Genomic DNA, 17235 nt, shown 5'->3' with positions numbered 1-17235 from the left:
CGTTGCCACTATTATGAACTTCCTTTTACTCGATCTGTATCTATCCAGGTTTGTAGATGCATTGTGACCATGCTTTCGCTACTGTCTATGCGGGACAGGATATCGGTTGACTGTCGTAGGTACTCGGTTGCTCGCTCCGCTTCCGGGCCAGCAGGATGGAATGGGCATACCAGCAGGCCCGCCGCGATATCACGCACTTTGTGCGCCAAATGTAGACCGTTCGCTTCCAAATTGATCTGGGGCAGGCTGAATAGGATGCAGAATAGTTGACGACAAAGATCCTCCCTCTGGAGCCACAACGCCTTTGCATCAAGCATTGGCTGTGCATGGTCGGTAGATGTTGACGATAGCTCTGATTTGTGCGCTTGCGCCGCCTCCAGCTGATCAACAAGCAAGCTTTGTAGCCACAGGTGTGTGACATGTAGGTTCACACGCATAGAAGCAAAATGTGACTGCGTCATCTCCGTCACACCAGTGCTCCCACCGTTAGCGATAGCCTCGGTATCCGATGGTTGCCATGGACGGAGGAGAGGTGGGATATCATCCAGTAAGAACCGTAAATTGTGAAGACGATCCTGGATGTAAGAAATCTGCACGGCTGGATCGCGGGCCCTCACACAGGGACACGGTCCAGCCGGTGATTCTGGACAGGTGCTCCTGATAGCAGCCCAGAACACCTTGGAATGGAGGATAAAGCCCGTTACCAGGCATGGACTTTGGGACGGTGGCATAAGCACCTCGTTCTCGAAGATAAATTCGTCATCAACTTCGAGTGGCATGAGATCTTTTGGATTAATGGAATGAAGAAGGATGGGGTCCAGGTATGACAATCGCTCTCCCAGCACATTCTGCAGTTGATTATGGCTGGATGAAATGAGCAAGACTGCAAGACAGCTACTCTCCGGGTCATGCCCACTTACACGAATCCGTAGAAAATCAACCAAAAGCCCTTCTTCCGCAGTTGAGTCTCGATGCAATTAAGCCCATCATATTCAGAGATGCGATGGAGGTTTAACAGGCGAGCCAGTTGTGTTGCCTCCACATCTAACATACGGGACCAGTTATGGTCACCCAACTGCCGAAATGCAGCATACAGCAAGTACGAGATGGCAAACTTCTGAAAGTTAATGTGGTCGAAGTAAGTCGAGTCCCTCAGCCGCAAAATTTTGTCATAGCAATGACGGACCATGTCCCTACGTGACGTGAACCTCAAGGGCGGGGTTGCACATCGATATGAATGAAATCTGCTGGGCATAGTTGCGATGACTACCGCAGCGATGGCGGTGATGAGCCCAAGAAATCCGCTATCCTCGCGATCATGGTTCTCCTGCAATGACTGTCGAAAAGACGGCCGATGCACTATCGGAACCAGGGGATACAGGTAATCCAAATAGTCCTGCATGATGCAGGAAAATAGGTGTCGATCGCACAGATCATCCGTGGGATAATTGATGGCACCCAAAACCCGGGCCTCCCCATTCTCTCCATCTGGCTGCGTTTGTGCCGGAGATCTTGTACGTGAACTTGGGGTATACGTTAGCAATGACCGCTCACTGCAGAAGGAGGCTCGAGCAGCGTACCCTTTCTTCGGGCCTCGCGTCCGGGATGGAGATAGAAAGGTGCACGGCAGGTCCAATCTAGCACAGCGCCCACATCTGGAAGGGGCGTCAGTCGATGACGGAGTCACATTGCATTTGACCTTGCGCTTCCGGCAGATGTCACAAGCCTGGGTAGCTAACTCTGCACGCGTGGTCATGGCAACATTTATTCTCAATAGCAGATGGCCGGAAGAGAAGTACTGGAAAGTTGGATGGTTGGATATTGCCGGCTGCCAGCGGTTGGTAGATTGCACGGTGCTGCCTGTATGCCTGAGGCATGACAGCCAACACAAACTGTCAGTGTCTGTGCTGGTTAGTTAGTTATGTAGATGGTGCTTAATCAGCATGCATAATTCCAGCTCGCCTCCCATCATACTCGCCAGCACTCAATCAACCGTCTGCTGTTAGTGTAGGATATTGAGACCCTAGTACTCAATTTTCGATCATATACAAAGGGAAGCTTAACCTCTGGCTTGGATTGTAGGCTGTCCTGAGCTTCAATCTTCAGACAGGCGGTTACAAACCCACCGTAGATTAGGGTACAAGGAATTGCGATTGGATGACTCCACTACAGAGGACAATCTTGAAGTAATAGATAGAAAGATAGATGGTAAGATATTATGTACTCATGAATAAATCATTAGCTAGTCCGTCATGCAAATAAACCCGTCACGCCGTCATCTGCCGCGGTCCCAGACACGCGGCAAAAGAATTCGCTCATAAACGCCATTAATGATGTAAAGTCTATATATATAGATGCACATTCAGCTGTCCGTATTGGCACAGGTGAAACTGTTGCTGTTGGCATCGTTGTGGATGGCTGTTCCCGAGGCATAGAGACCCAGGACACACAGCACCAAACCGAACACGGCGATACCGGCATTCAGCACGGTCAGGGCGATCTTGCGGGGGCTGGCAAACCACTGGCCGTAGTTAAGGTGGAGCCAGTAGATACCACTGAGACCATAACTGAACCAACTAGCGAAGAGCGCGCTCTGAATCATGACATTAGCGACGGCACGAGATGAAACTGCGCAGGGAAGTAGGTGACTTACAATCAGAGAGTTGAGGTCGCTGAAGACAGGAATGGCCTCGGCGATAATCCAGGCAACCAGCCAGCAGGCCAAGCCCAAGCCAATCCAGACAAGGACCGAGCGGCGGCTACGGCTGTGGATGAGACCTGACTTGGAGCAAGTGCGGAAGTAGATGTACTTCAAGCCAATGTGACCATTAACGACACCGGCACCGACAATCTGCGGAGATGTTAGTGTTCGTGCAACGAGCAAATTCATCAGTCGGTTTACTTACGGTGGGAATGGCAATTCCATAGGCAACCTTCTTCAGAAGAGGACCAGCGGAACTGAGAGCGGGGGATTGCACATCCTTGCCGACGTAGTAGTAGATGACGCAGGCAGCAGTCACGTACAGACTGATTTCGAATGTCTGCAGCATGAACAGCGACTTCTTGAAGTCCTTGGGCTGCTCCATCTCGGCGATAAGACCGAAGAAAGCGACGTGCGCACAGTAGGCGAAGACAATGTTGGAGACCGCGGTGAAGGCCGTGTAGAGGGTGGTGTCGACAGTGGCCTCAATGATGCGACCGGGGTGCTTCTCAACACCCACACCGATCATGGTGATCATGACAGCACTGAAGATACTGAGGAAGGCTAAACGGCAAGATGCCAGTCAGATCATGATTCGTACGCAGGCAATTGAGAAGTGTACTCACAGGCAAAGGATATCCAGGTCATGCCCTTCATGGTACGGGGAATGGAGAGGACCATGGAAATGACCATGCCAATCACACTGAAGACGATGGAGCAGGTGCCATGGTCGGTGATGGTGTTCATCATGACACGGAAGGTCAGGAGGTGGCTGCCCATGACGAAGATGCAAAAGAGGAACTGGCCCAGGCCGAAGAGTTCACGGCCAAAAGGGCCCATCAGGATTTCTCCCGCATCGGCGAGGTTCTGAATGTGGGGGTAGCGTTCTCTGAACAATCCAATGTTGTAACCGGTGTAGGTCGCGAGAATTCCGAGACCAACGATGAGGATGATGGCCCTGAAGGATGGGAGTTAGCGGATTGTGAGGTTGCATCGTCGATCCGGCTAGACTTACGGGACGAAACCCAGGGTTGCAACGGCGGCGGGTAGCGAGAGCACACCCAGCGAGACAGACTCGCAAATCATGACTGCGGAAGGATTAGAGTTTGAGGTGCAGAGGAGATTAGGAAGAGAGCATACGCAGTCCACATTGCCTGTTGTGAATGTGTTAGCAGGAATTACGTAGAATTGGTGGGAGGTGGGGAGCGGATACATACCACCACTTCAAGGTCTTGTACTTGATTTCCGCAAATTCCTCATTACCGAAAGCGTCGGACTCCTCCAGGCCCGGCTTGAGGTTCTGCTCCACCTGGCTGATATCCTCCTTCTTCTCGTCAATGCCATCGGTGGCGTAGGGAGGGGGACTGTCGTGAACGGCCTCCATGATGGTGAGGTGTAAGGGTGTAGGCCGTGTTGAATGGGCGGAATGTAAGGGGAGGAGCGGGAGGAGGGGGAGGAAAAAGATGAGGTGAAGACAGGAAGATGAGGAGAGGAGAAGGAGAGAGAAGGAGGAGAAGAGTGGAGGTAAAGAAGGGGGAGCTGGGGGGGGATGGGGGAGAATAAAAGGAAGATTCGGGAAAAGTCTGCGGATAATATATGGTGATTTGAAAGGCACAAGACAGGATTGAGTTTCGGGCAGGCACGAGTTGACAAGCCGGGAATTCTGGGGACAACAAATTGACTGGAGAGCTGAACCTGAGTGGAAGTGGAAGGCAACACTGATTCAGAGGCCGGGCTTGTGGGGAAACCCAAGCCAAAAGGGCCCCATCGTATGTTTCTACCGTTTTGAGACAAGCAACGGTTCTTCTCCTCACCGGACACTCGCTGATCGGACCGCATCCGAGGTTGATGACCATGAATAATTGGTCATCCCCCCGATGGCGGACTGTCCGCTCCAATCATGAAGGTTAAGATGACACAGGGAAACCATGGATGGGCTCCGCCAAGCACAGCGCCGTCGCTACCAGCGCCCCTCGGATCCCGCTTAGTCTACTTTGTAGCGCCAGATGCGACGCGGTGCATCCCATCCCCGTCCGGACGTGTCTGCCGACAGAACGGCATCAGCCATCAAGAGCTCCTGCCAGCTCCGATGGTCGCTTCCCCGCAGAAGAACCGCGTGGGTAACGAGGAGATACTCGGCAGATAGGTCGATGGGTGGTGATATCTATCTATCAACCATGTGGTTTGACTAATTGTCGTTCCTCACTTGCTCGGCAATCCATCCAGACTAGACCAAGGCGTGTCTAGTGACGATAAATTGCACTCCCTCACATCGCCCACTATCCGGAAGCTGGATCCGCTAGGCAGGTTGGGGCCTAGACAGCAGCCGGTCGCCTCACCGGTGCAGGAGCTTAAAGCTAAAGTGCAGCAAGCATTCCGCTATCGTGCAGAAGATCGCCATATTGTCGCAGCTTCTGTCGATAAGCATTTTTGTCGATGGCTTTATCAGGGTAGATAAAGACCAAATGTTATTGATTAATTGCACTTTTATACGAATCCCCTTCTAATGTCTTGATAGTCCTGTTGATCATGAAATTGCTGGGGGAGCAATCTCGCTAGGAATGTGCCGTGGTGTGCGTGGCCACTTTCTGCAACACTTGTTGAGAAGCGAGCGGGCGAACAATGAACCGGCCTGTGCTGCAGGTACCCGCCACCTCAACCAACAAATCACAGTGGCGGCATAGAATATCCTTCTTCTCTCTTCACCGGAGTAGCACCCTCCGAGTCCGAGCCGTCTTCTCTTTGATTACTATTGCTGTTGAGCCTCCCGGTGGGTGTTTCGGGCCCGATGGATCGTGTCCGCTTCTCTCTACTGAATCCAGCTAGATAGACTGGTCCTCGGCCGGAGGAATGGTTCTGGAAAGGAAGAACATCCCTAGGATCCATACTTTAGCGGTAGTAGGAATAGTTAAGGCCTGCCAATTGAACGTGGCATATTAGATGCTAGAGTGTGGACATCACCGTGAAGCCTATGGCTTAATGGAAGTGTTCACGCTTGGAATGAAGCACACAAAAAGTGGTGTCGGAATGGTTTCAGTTTTTGGTAGTATAATTGGGATGATCTGTTTGGGCTAGGGGAGGTGACGCACAGCCAGCCCCATGAAGCATCTCAGATGGGCGGGTGGCGAGGCAGAGGCAAGGGAATACGAGTAGAGTAAAATTGAGTTGCGCGCATCGGAATGTGCCGAGACCGACTGTGCGACGAATTATCGCCGGCTGTTATCTCCGCTGCTTATGTTACTGGTCGCGTCACGTGGATCGGTTTCCGGGCGGATGAGGGAGATTCCGCTCCGTTCTTTCTCCGTCGTGTCCATCCATTCCTTCAGGCGACAACTACTAGTTAGTTGGTTGGTTATTCTTCAGCTGTCGCCTCGGATCACGCATACTTGATGGTTCGCTTATCTCACTTCCATGGATCATACTACCCGTGACAGATCCGATGCTCCTCTTGTGCCACTCCTGATGCCCGCCTAATTGTTCTGCCTCAAGAAATGCGTGATCTTGGGATAAAATCAGTTATCGCCAGTCTTTGAACCCAACGAAATACTCCTACATGAGGTCCAATAAGTTCACCAGTATCCGGGATGTCTCCAACTACACAAACACAATGATTGATCTGCAAAGAATATCGCAGGGAATTTAGGGGCTATGATATCATGGACAGAGGGAGAATGAGGATATTCTGATTGTTCATTGGCTAGGGACGCAACGGATGCTCGGCGGACTGAATCCTTCCGGGCCAAAGAGATGTCGTGGGTGTCTTTTCTTGGTTGCGACCGAGCCATCTTTCTACTGGTAGGGATTTTGACATCCAACAAGTTGGCCCACCACTTTGAAGTCATGCCGCTAGCTTTGCTCTTGCAAGCTTTACCTTGCATGAAGCGAGAGATCGACTTTCTCGCACGTTTGCAGACTCTACAGCTGTACCACAGTGCAGCCCTGAGGCTGTGACTAGAGCAGATTGGAACCAGATCAATCACGCCACTGATTCGCAGACTAACCCAACGTTACGTCAAATACGAATGGACAGGTTTGGGCGATCATCTCGCTCGTGGAATGAGCCATGATGCAGGTGCAACATCGATGGATTTAGCCGCCTCCGTGAGCCTAAGGCCTTGGTGTAATCTTCTTTCGCTCCAAGCGGGGACGCTTCAGCTTAACTTCTTCGCGTGCATTTGTACACATTGGTCCGGCGGGTAGATAGTTAAAGCTGATATACCAAGACGATAATAAAAATATTGAATTCCTTTGAGACTCACAGTCGAGAGCTAAAAACACACCGACATTGCTGTACAATTGGAAATTCCATGTCTATGGACCAATACCCGAAATATCCCTACTGAGCAATGGGCATGAGCATACGATAAAAACATAATCCGTGCCACCACTGCAGCTTCCGTCAACAGACAGACCGAAGACGGGTCGTCGCCATGCATGGTATTCCATATTATTCATTTCTGATGTGACCCCAGACAATGTTTCATGCATGCTTATTCGATCATAAGTTGATGGGAACCCCCCGTTGAGAAGGAGGACTGGATAAGGATAGTCCAATCACGACTGGCTGCATCGACAATAACAAAGAAGACATTGTCAATCCGGTCATGTTTGCAATCAGTAACGCAACAAATAAGTGTAGTTCTGCTCTTTGTTAATTTCGCAGTTTACCGTTGTTCCTCACCAATTTTGTCCATGTATTGGCTTTCTCTTTGCGAAGAAGATGTATTCATTCGTGTATAAGACGCGCAACCTTGCTCCACACACAGAGAGCAAAGTACAGGCTGACTTTACCCATCTGTCTGATTCATTGTTATCCATCAAGGTTTTCCATCAACTATACACATCCTGTACATCACAATGGAGAGCCCGTCGGTCAGCGAGATGACCATCTCGGCTCTGCGCAAACTCAACGACTGTCTGCAACACGCAACACTAAGGGAATGGACAGAACAGATGAAGACATACTTTGAGAAGAACTGGAGACAAAAACTCCGGATCTGTGCCACCTCCAACGGGATCTATGATGACAGCGGGATGCATTCAGACGAATTTGTCCGACCGCATGCCGTTCGACGTTTGAAACAGCTGATCGAGGGGCTGGATGAGTGTATTGAGACAGCAACTAAGCCTGAGGAGTGTCTGTTTCCAGGCTGTGCTGACCAGTCCCATGAGAACAAAGAAGATGTCGTGTCATCAGAACCCGGATGGGATGAGTTTGGCCCTAAGATTGAACGGCCGGTGAGGCCTGAGGGGGAGCCCAAACTTACCGAAAAACTAAAGGAAGCCCAGCTGAGTCTTGAGAAGCTCGGTTTACTCGCAGAAAGAATGGCAGATCTTTATAATGAGGCCCGCGACTATGAAGCCAAAGCCAAGTTCACGTACGTGGACTATCAAAAGCTGGATGACCCTGATCATAAGCATTACCGTGATGTGGATGTTGAGGACCTGCGCAGCTTGAAGAAGCATCTTATCCGGGAGTACCATCAAGGATACTCGATCGACTTCCCCGAGTACAAAGCAGGAGCTAGTGAAGGCTTACCCAGCGGTAAACCCGCACTGGCTTATCTTGAAAAGGATCATCGACAGCAAGTCCACCGCTTAATATACGTCATACTCCGCCGACACCACTGGCTGAGCCTGTCGCGAAAAGCAGCGGAGAAGCGGGCCACCGCACGGGCTGCAAGTGGCACTACAGACGGTAACGGAGAGGATATTCTATCCGAGAACCCGCCGGCAAATGTATTCCAACCCCAGCTGCCATCCACCGATGAAATGAGGCAGTTGAAGCTTGCCTCTTGGTCTAAGGCTCCTTGTCCAAAGCCCATCGAGGGCCAGGAGCGCACATTCCAATGCCCATACTGCGGTGATATGCTCCTTGAGGCTGACTCAGAACGCACAGCCTGGTAGTAAGTTTCCAACCAACCCCTAGGACCCGACAACGAGAGAAGAATCTATCAACTAACTATTCCATAGCGAACATGTAAACCACGACCTTCGACCATTCACCTGTCTCTGGTCATGCTGCAAGCAGGAAGACCCTAAGGAATTCGCAAACGTGGTCGAGCTAACAGCCCACCTCGAGGAGAATTTCGGAACCGTCGAGCATTGGGTGTGTGATCTCTGCCTTTCTCAGGGAAAGTCCTGCAATAATTGCGAGTTCACGAACAAGAAAGATCTTGACAAGCATCTTGCTTCGTTTCATCGGAACAAGAGCAAGAATTCGACACCGACCACCCGGTTAGAGGTCCCCAGCCAGTGCCCGCTGTGCCCGCGGAAGCTCATCTACAAGAATCGGGGTCCTGACTCGCTTTATCCCCACGTTGCAAATCATATGGAAAGGTTTACTACCCTTGCATTGCCGGAGATTGGGATTGAGCAGTCGTATCGTCGAGAGGGTTAGCCTACAGCTGCCATGTAGATTGGGAATAGAACGAGTGAGTTGTAGTAGCTAAATGATTCGTGCTTTGGATGTTATGGTTTCGGTATCAGAATGTGAATCGCAATATTTGACAACTATCCTAATACCCTACTCTACATGTAGACTGAGGAACAGCGTCTACCATCAATAACCAATAATATATCATCCAGCAACTGTCCCATCCAGAAATCATCCCACAGCGCGAAACGTAATGGCATTTCCCCGCGAACTTAATCTCTTCAACCAAAATCCGGTTCAACGTGGGGGCAAACTTTAGACACGGCCAAGCCGAGTAACTTTCTGACATTTTGGAACGAACCGACCAAGTCAGTGTGGACACGGATTTGGTCCGATGCTAGTCTACTGTCGTAAGAGCCTTTGTAGGGCGGGATTACTGTTTCACCTACCTTTATAGAAATTTAATCCTTTCATGCTTAATAAGGGCTCGTCTTCCATCCCCTGTTAGATTCCATCTGTAGGGAATATACTGATAAAATGGATGGTACCGACTAATCGATGAAATTGCGTACTAGGTAGTAGTGATTGGTGAAGGGGAAATATGCTGAAGATATATATTTCAGCTGATTTTCTGAAGGATATTCTTTTGCGGGGACAAGAGTTATACTATATATAAATTCCTTGGAAAGGAGAGGATGGTTTTCATGTATGCCACTATATATAAGAAATAGTATTGGTGTACTACAAAGACTAACTACTCAATCTTTGTTTAATCTCTTCATCATGTTCAGCTTTTGTTGGCTCTGCTCATAAAGAAATAGCAGCGTTAACCCAGAAACACAATACTTGATCTATCCAAATAACCCCGCAAAACCACCCGTTTGTTGAGCAACTAGTGATTTTGTGTTACAATAAGCAGCCTACGCAAGTAGGTTAACATTTAAGTTTAGCACTTAAGATTAGACTTTAGTCAAGGGTGAATATATGACAATTGCATGGTTACACAAGACTAGCCATAAGTCTAGTCCGAAGGTTAATAAATCCAAAGTCCAAGCCCAAGCAGCCTCACAAAAAGGAATCACATCCCGCAAGAGTCTCCCCCGAATACCCCCCTTGATCCAAATTAATCCAGGTTAATCTGCAACCCCAAGGTAGCATTCATAACCGAGTTACCATAGAAGAACTCAGTACTACATCAAACTATCAGCATCTCTCCACATAATCCCAAATCCTAGAAGAAAGGATAAAAACTCACCCTCCATTCCCAACATTCACATACGCCTCCTTCGTGAACTTGCCCAACTGGACCAACTCCAACAACCACTCCTTAAGATCACCCTCAAAGGAGCCCTCGAACTGGGTATCAGGCAACAACGAGCTCACAGTGACTCCCGAATCCTCATTCACGTCCTCGTACAGCTTCCAGGACGTGCCGAAGAGGTTATCAATCGTGGCTACGGCCCCGTTGGTCCAGCCGATAGGGAGCTGGCCGCCTTCGTATTGTAGCCAGAGCATGAGTTCGTGGGCGGAGGTGGAGGTGGAGTCGCCCTTTGTGGGGGAGGTGATGAAGTCGAAGCAGACGTTGCCTATCCCAGTTCATCATCATTATTAGTACTGTTCTGGAAAAGAAGGGTGCTGGGGGAATTGTACCCTTAAATGCAGTAGAATTCGTTCTCGACCAGGTATATTCCGCCGGAATGGAGTCGATAGCTGAGATCTTGGTCTCCAGGTTCTGGGTTAGTCCGACGAAGGAGTAGCCCTTGGGAACGTTGTTACTGTACATTCATTAGAATTCTTCGGGAACAAGGGATTAAGGGAGGGAGGGAGAAGATGGCTTACGTGCTCTCCACATATTCAATATCAGTCACACTACTCCAAACGACCTCCTTTGTGCCGTTCGTGGAGGTAGTCATCTCGCCGTAGTCGGTGCACTGGGTGCCGATGATCTCGTCGGCGTTGTAGAGCATGTTGTACACGATCCATGGCGAGTCCTGGAGGATGATGTAGTCGTAGTCGCCGCAGAGGGAGGTGGAGGCTTGGGTTTGGGCGCGGGTGGTGAGGGCGGGCAGCGCCAGCGCTGAGGAGGCGAGGAGGGGGAGGAGGGTGGTTGGGGTGAACATTTTAACTATATGTTTTTCTGAAAGAGTGAACGAAGTTGAACAGTAACGAGTGTATGAAGGAAAGAAGAACACGCCAGGTGTGGAGGAAGTTACGGTGTGGAAAAGAGCATGGGATCAGAGTCAGGTTATAAAAGGTTAAGCTTAATATCGGGTGTTTCTAGATGAAACCTTCTGAAACTGCGGTGGGGAACGGGGATGGTCCTTATACGATCTAGCATCGAACGAGGGTCTACGGGAGATTGGCATGCTATGGATATGATAACTTTGTATATTGAGATGTAGTTGATTGAGAAATGCATCGATGAGGGTGGACGATAGATATGGACAACGTGAAAGGGTGTCTTCTCGCAAGCATGTCGGGCGGGTTAGGGTATCATGTTCGGTCTGACGGACCACTCACTGACTAGGACTAAGATTGTAGAAGCCTTAGCATTGGCATACTATCACTCAGGGATAGGGATATAATATACTATATTATATCTCTACCAGGGAGACTAGTATCTTACCCATGACGAAACCTCCCAAAGGACGAGAGATGCCGTCTCAGCCGCAGAAAAGATTGCCACAGTACCTAGACCACGACCTCAGCCATCCACACGCACACGAACCACCCATACCTCCAAGCTGACGCATCGAGGCTACACGGACAGTTCGTATCCGAGGATCACGGCCTGCAAGCGAAGGCAACAAAGGCAATCCAGGTATTAGGCAACGAAGGCAGCAAACTGCATAATTAGCCGCACAAGAATATCTACTCCGTTCATCATCCGCGAGCTGCATGTTCTACGGCTGACAGCTGATACCCGATGATCCCCCGAGACACCAGCAGGTTACATGCGAAGCGCTCGATCGGGGGATCGGGAACCAGCGCCCAGCAGGAGAAAAGGAAGCCATTGCCAGTCTTGGCAGGGACCGATGCCCTGTTTCGGCATGGTGGGTCAGCAGGGAAGTGAAAGGGCTGAGCTGATGGAGTGCTGGACAGCTGAGAGAGTTACTCCGTATAGATTAAACTCAGTAAGGAAGCAAGCAAGTAAGTAAGACATGTGTCAGGGCTGAAGATGAAAAAGTACAAGGTAGCAGCGGATTGGAGTAATTATCCCTGCATCAGCAAGATAGAGGAGGAGGGGATCGTCGATACCCAGCACCGCCACAAAATATCGAATCTCAGATCCTTCGGGGGACCCTCGGGGTTCAACCCCTCCCGATGATGGAAGAACCAGATCGAAACCGGTTCATTCAAGTGGGGAAGGGAAAGACACGGGTTCATGCAACGCAAAGTAAATCACATCATGGGTCGCAGCGGATGCGATCGAGAGGATCGACAGCAGCAAAAAGCAACGCCCACGAGGCTGTGGCGCATGTCGATCAATATGTGGCTGTGCATTATAGAGGAGGGATGATGATAGAAATTCACTTTTTCATCACATCAATAGCTTTGTTCAGGATCCTTGGCTTGGTCTCAGCTAGCCAGGATATGCCAGTTAGATGAGATCATTGGATGGATCCCCAGACCGAAGGAGCACCATCGTGCCCTACTAGCTGCTGCTGCTGCCCCCCCCCAGTTCGAGGTGCCCTATGTTCGTCTCGGCCCCGAACCATCCGCGCCCCTCTTCGTTCGTCTGCATCGAGCATAGTGAGATCGCTAGTCCATACCGGCCAGATAGCCGATCTAAGACAGATTCACATGCGTGGGGGGCGTTTAAATGGGTGAGACTACGATGACCCAAATATTGGTCCCCGTCCTAGTAAGACGAACTCGCCCTAGCAGGGAATACGATCAATAGTGCAGGAGTGCAAAGACCAATGATAACGCCGTTACTCTAAACACTAGAATCTGTATGACAGCTATACACAGAACATTACGACAACAGATGGCTCGATAAACATGTACACATCCACATTCATACCCCGCTAGCACCCATCACGCGGGCTAAGTCCACTCGTATCGGGCACCCGGTCCCGGTAAGTCTTGGTAGCAAACTCGAAAAATCGATCTACATCTGCTGTATTCGAGGCCACGCCAAACGATACCCGGATGGCCCCTCCCGACGGAAGACGACCGATGCTGATGTAGGTGTCCATCGGGATTAGGCCCTTGCGGAGACGACGTCGCACGCGCCGCAGCGGCCGCGTATCAATCCGTAAAGCCTTCTCTGCAGGTCCTGGATTGCAGAAACAGCCAGTGCGCAGAGAGATCGAGGCAGCTGCTGATTCCTGCCCCACAATCCGCTCATCCACAATATCTCCCTTGGCGTCCAGGAAGTTGAAGCAAATGGTGCCGCCGCGACGCTTGAGGTCGGTGGGCCCGTAAACTTCGGCCATTGGGGAACCGTCGCTGTGACGGAGTTCGAGCAGCCGCTGGAGGAACCAGCCCGTAAGGCAGCGCACTCGGGTGGAGATCAAAGACATGTTCACGCGCTCCAGCCATTCCAGACCCACTTGAACATCCGGAATGGACAGGAAATTCAGGGTGCCATCCTCAAACCCGGCCTCGTCGGCGGCCATGACGTGCCAGGTCAGCGCTACCCCCACCGTCTTGACTGTCCCGCCAGAGAACCAGGGCCGTGAGAGGCGACTAAGAGCATCGCGACGAGCAATCAGACACCCCAGACCGGTGGGGTAGCCGAAGAGTTTGTACCAGCTGACCATGACAAAGTCAGGCTGGGGGTTCTTGGGAGACAGATCCAATTTCTGGGTAGGCAGGTATGCCGCAGCGTCTAGGAGCACATCAAAGCCACATTGTTGAGCCAATGTCACCCATTCGAGAGGATGGCGGACTCCACTAAAGTTGCTCTGGGCTGGATAGGCAAATAGTCCCCGATCACGGTTCGGACGGCCTCCTTTGGTCAATGCTAGTCGGTCTCGTCCCCACTCCCACCAGTGGCCGCCGAGGACTGATGCCAAAGTAGCCGGACTGACTCGGAGCTCCGGGGACTGCACAGGCACATAGACGGTGCGTGCATGCTTTGCTCGAGCGTACTCCCGGATTCCATTTACAGAATTGTGGTTGTCTGCCGTCAAAATAAACTGCTTCTGCCGGGAGAAGGGGTAGGATTCACCAACAAGACGCGCTGCTCCTGTAGCATTCTGAGTGAAGATGACGGTATATGTGTCGGGAGAGGCATTAAGATAGGAAAGTACATGGGCGCGCGCCTGCTCGACGAGTCGGGTGGAGTTCTCGCTAGTGGGACTGACGGAGTGCGGGTTGCCAAAGGCCTGCTCCGTGAGGCGTGCGTTATGAGCGTGATACTGTTCCTTGGCAGCGAGACCGGAACCGGTGTAGTCGAGATATGTGTGACCCCGTTCGTCCAAGTAGCTATACTGGGTCTCCCGCAGATGATCCATAGATGTCGTCTGGGCGTATTCAGGGAAGGTATCCAAAATGTTGCTCATTTTGTATATCTTATGTAAATAGAAAAAGAATGTTGTGACCAAATAACTGAACAGGTGGAAGGATGAGTATGGCTGAGGAAGTATAGAAGACAGAATCGGGATGCTCAATAGTCCAGTTTACATGTCGTAGAGCGATGGGAACCACAGGAGTTATATAGACAAACAGGCACAATCATTTGAGAGTGACGAGGAGGGGTGAAGATAGACAGACGAGGAAAGGAGCATGTCAAATCATTATCTCAAAACCCTGTCCAACTCCAACATCAGCTTTCGTCTTGCTCAAAATGGAAACATGATGAATGGGGGCTAGGTGAAAGGCTCTACTGAGATACAGCTCTCGGTCTAGAGGAAGTGAAGGACAGAGCTGGCGCCGAGCGGTGCCTGAACGGGCCATTGCTGAGATGTGATGGCTAGTGAGTGGTGCCCTACAGGCCGGACGGGTATTGTGGTCGAGAGCCACTAGGAAGCACTAGACGCTCTGATCGACCCCCATGATGCTGTCAGATGAACTCTCGTCCGTCAGCCTCAAGCTAACACGAACGGCCTGTTCACGCCCCATGGTTCGTGCTACCCTGTCCCCTTCTCTCCCCCAGTCAGGTCGCTGCAAGCCACCCTCACAGCAGATCAAAAAAAGTTTCCCTTGCACGGCCTCTGCTGCAGGTCCCAGTCACATCCGCTGCGTAATCCCTGAACCCTCATCGCCCCATTTCCAACAACGGCCCCGTCATGGCATCTTTCCTAAACCTGACGATCCATGGCTGGCGGCTACAACCGACCGTCTCTTCAAGCCAACAATGTTATCATCGGAGATGATAACCCCGAATTCGCCACCAAAGAACTTCAGATAAGCAGGACTGGGCTGGCTGAAGGGCACCATTCTTCGTGTCCCATCACACCAGTCTGCTCTCTACAAACCGGGTCGACTAGACCAGCTGGATGCGATCGACAATGCCACGCGCTGATCAACGACAACAGTAGTTTACTAGATCAGCGAATCGATCAAGTCCTACCTTTCGTGGTAAGACCCGGACATGGAATAGATTTGTTTGTTCTCATGGAGGCCGAACAAAGACATTATTGAATCTACGCACACTCCAATGTGAGCTGCCAGCCAATAGGATTGGTGGATGCTGTTAGCGATCCGAAGTCCAGTTTCTCCGGAAGGCAGCATAGGCTACGCTATCCGCAACCGCGTGCACTCGAGCATACTAGTCAAACTCTGTAGCAGATAGCGCACGAGCAACGCGCTGATTAATTCCGAGGGAGGGGGGAGGGGGGCATCCCGTCACGGCGTCATCTCGAGGCTCAGCCATACTCCCTCGCGCTGGCTTGCCGTCCTGGAGGAAGAGCCAAGACCTAATCTTACCTGCAAAGAAACCCGTCAACCTGATTATCTCTGTTCACATGTAAGAACGTTCGGTTGAGGCTCTGTCGCACCGGGGAATTGCTCATCAGTCTGACGGGGAATGCGACCTTCAAGCACTCCCCAGCAGTAAACCCCTGGACACTTCTGTCAGAGTCATCACAATGACTATCATGTCGGCTAAATTCCATGATAACGGCGTCCCAACAACCGGCTATGTTCTCGGGAGAGGACAGGATTTGTTGTTGACATGGGAAGGACATCAGCTATCTGGACTGCATGTGGTGGGGTCTGGAATTAATGGACGACCGTGCGCGCCTTGACCAGCAGGGTTCGCGTTGGTGGTAATGATAGTGTGGCTGTCGCGAATAAGTTGTTGAGACGAAGGGTGGAAGGATGGCAAGGCAAAAGGAGGGCAAAAGGGAAGGAGGGGATCACGCGGTGGAGAGGAAACAAGAGGGACTCCGGCCCGACCCGTTCATCTGCCCGCACTGTCTTTTCTCTTCTTTTCTCGTTTCCCCATGAAGTCTTTTCCTAGCACTAACAGGCTGTTCCTATCGCCTTCAAGTATGGGGGAAAATTCTGAATGGATCATACTGAACCGAGTGTCCACGCAACTCTACAGAGTTACCCCATTTATCCCCAATTATAGGATGCTCTCCGTACCCCACCAGTTCCTTAACATCGCGATTCAAATCCGAACCCTCTCCGATGCATCTTCTTCAAGACGCCTACGTCACTTGCAGTGGTTGGATCAGCCCGGGTCACGAAGGTTGCCATGGACTCATTGGTGTATCTCATATGCGACCGTATCTAGAGTCCGATGGTAGCGGTCAGTGATAGTCGATTCGGACCCGAGGCACCCATGCTCCCCTATACTATCTCTATTCTCATGGCTAAGCTCATTCTTGTGATGAATAGGTTGTCCCTCTATCACTCCATTATTTGTCAGTAACCCCGGTCGGATTGCAATCTGGGCTGATGTGCTGCAAGGATGACGCGCCATTCAAATAACAACCACGTGGGTCAGGGTAAGAAAGGGATACGGGCATACTGCTAATGTCAGGGACAGTCATTCATCCAGCAGTCAAAAGGACATGTCTAGAAGCTATGCGTAACATCAAGCTAGGACACACAGTGTGACTGGTCTACATGTTCACACCAGTAGGTCAGGGCTAAAATTGCAACACGTACTGTAGGGACTAAAAGTTGCTACGAACGCACAACGCTAGCTTCAGCAGCGACGATGATAACGTCGAGAACCTTAGATAAGCGCCCTATC

General features: G+C 50.9%; 6 protein-coding genes across 6 annotated transcripts; 2 read left to right on the top strand and 4 right to left on the bottom strand.

The window, feature by feature from the left end:
• Positions 1–11: 11 nt before the first annotated feature.
• On the bottom strand, positions 12–1756 carry BO79DRAFT_151712 (beta-glucosidase; the record flags this gene model as incomplete). Its single annotated transcript, XM_025678660.1, has 3 exons — positions 12–864; positions 921–1523; positions 1581–1756. The coding sequence occupies 3 exons, from the start codon at positions 1754–1756 to the stop codon at positions 12–14; spliced, it is 1632 nt and encodes a 543-aa protein (XP_025538042.1).
• A 452-nt stretch (positions 1757–2208) lies between these two features.
• Positions 2209–4240, bottom strand: BO79DRAFT_288651 (neutral amino acid permease). The gene is made up of 7 exons (XM_025688708.1): positions 3919–4240; positions 3842–3855; positions 3717–3789; positions 3328–3659; positions 2907–3265; positions 2654–2851; positions 2209–2593 (listed from the first exon to the last, which is right to left on the bottom strand). The coding sequence occupies exons 1-7, from the start codon at positions 4083–4085 to the stop codon at positions 2363–2365; spliced, it is 1374 nt and encodes a 457-aa protein (XP_025538041.1). The 5' UTR covers positions 4086–4240; the 3' UTR covers positions 2209–2362.
• A 3318-nt stretch (positions 4241–7558) lies between these two features.
• BO79DRAFT_229970 (uncharacterized protein) lies at positions 7559–9101 on the top strand (the record flags this gene model as incomplete). Its single annotated transcript, XM_025684072.1, has 2 exons — positions 7559–8607; positions 8675–9101. 2 exons carry the CDS (start codon positions 7559–7561, stop codon positions 9099–9101), a joined length of 1476 nt encoding a protein of 491 aa, XP_025538040.1.
• Positions 9102–10119: 1018 nt separating this feature from the next.
• On the bottom strand, positions 10120–11272 carry BO79DRAFT_176099 (concanavalin A-like lectin/glucanase). The gene is made up of 4 exons (XM_025679834.1): positions 10917–11272; positions 10728–10852; positions 10333–10663; positions 10120–10267 (listed from the first exon to the last, which is right to left on the bottom strand). The coding sequence occupies exons 1-4, from the start codon at positions 11195–11197 to the stop codon at positions 10201–10203; spliced, it is 804 nt and encodes a 267-aa protein (XP_025538039.1). The 5' UTR covers positions 11198–11272; the 3' UTR covers positions 10120–10200.
• Positions 11273–12664: 1392 nt separating this feature from the next.
• Positions 12665–13022, top strand: BO79DRAFT_32157 (uncharacterized protein). Its single transcript, XM_025689073.1, has one exon. The coding sequence runs from the start codon at positions 12696–12698 to the stop codon at positions 12906–12908; it is 213 nt and encodes a 70-aa protein (XP_025538038.1). The 5' UTR covers positions 12665–12695; the 3' UTR covers positions 12909–13022.
• Positions 13023–13108: 86 nt separating this feature from the next.
• Positions 13109–14590, bottom strand: BO79DRAFT_269629 (aminotransferase class-V; the record flags this gene model as incomplete). The annotated part of the gene is made up of 1 exon (XM_025687221.1): positions 13109–14590. The coding sequence occupies one exon, from the start codon at positions 14588–14590 to the stop codon at positions 13109–13111; it is 1482 nt and encodes a 493-aa protein (XP_025538037.1).
• Positions 14591–17235: the final 2645 nt, after the last annotated feature.

Source organism: Aspergillus costaricaensis, assembly GCF_003184835.1.
Source record: "Aspergillus costaricaensis CBS 115574 unplaced genomic scaffold BO79scaffold_22, whole genome shotgun sequence".
In the NCBI taxonomy this organism is placed as follows: Eukaryota; Fungi; Ascomycota; class Eurotiomycetes; order Eurotiales; family Aspergillaceae; genus Aspergillus; species Aspergillus costaricensis.
The sequence above is the reverse complement of the archived record's forward strand: the minus strand, read 5'-3'. Positions and strand labels throughout refer to the sequence as shown.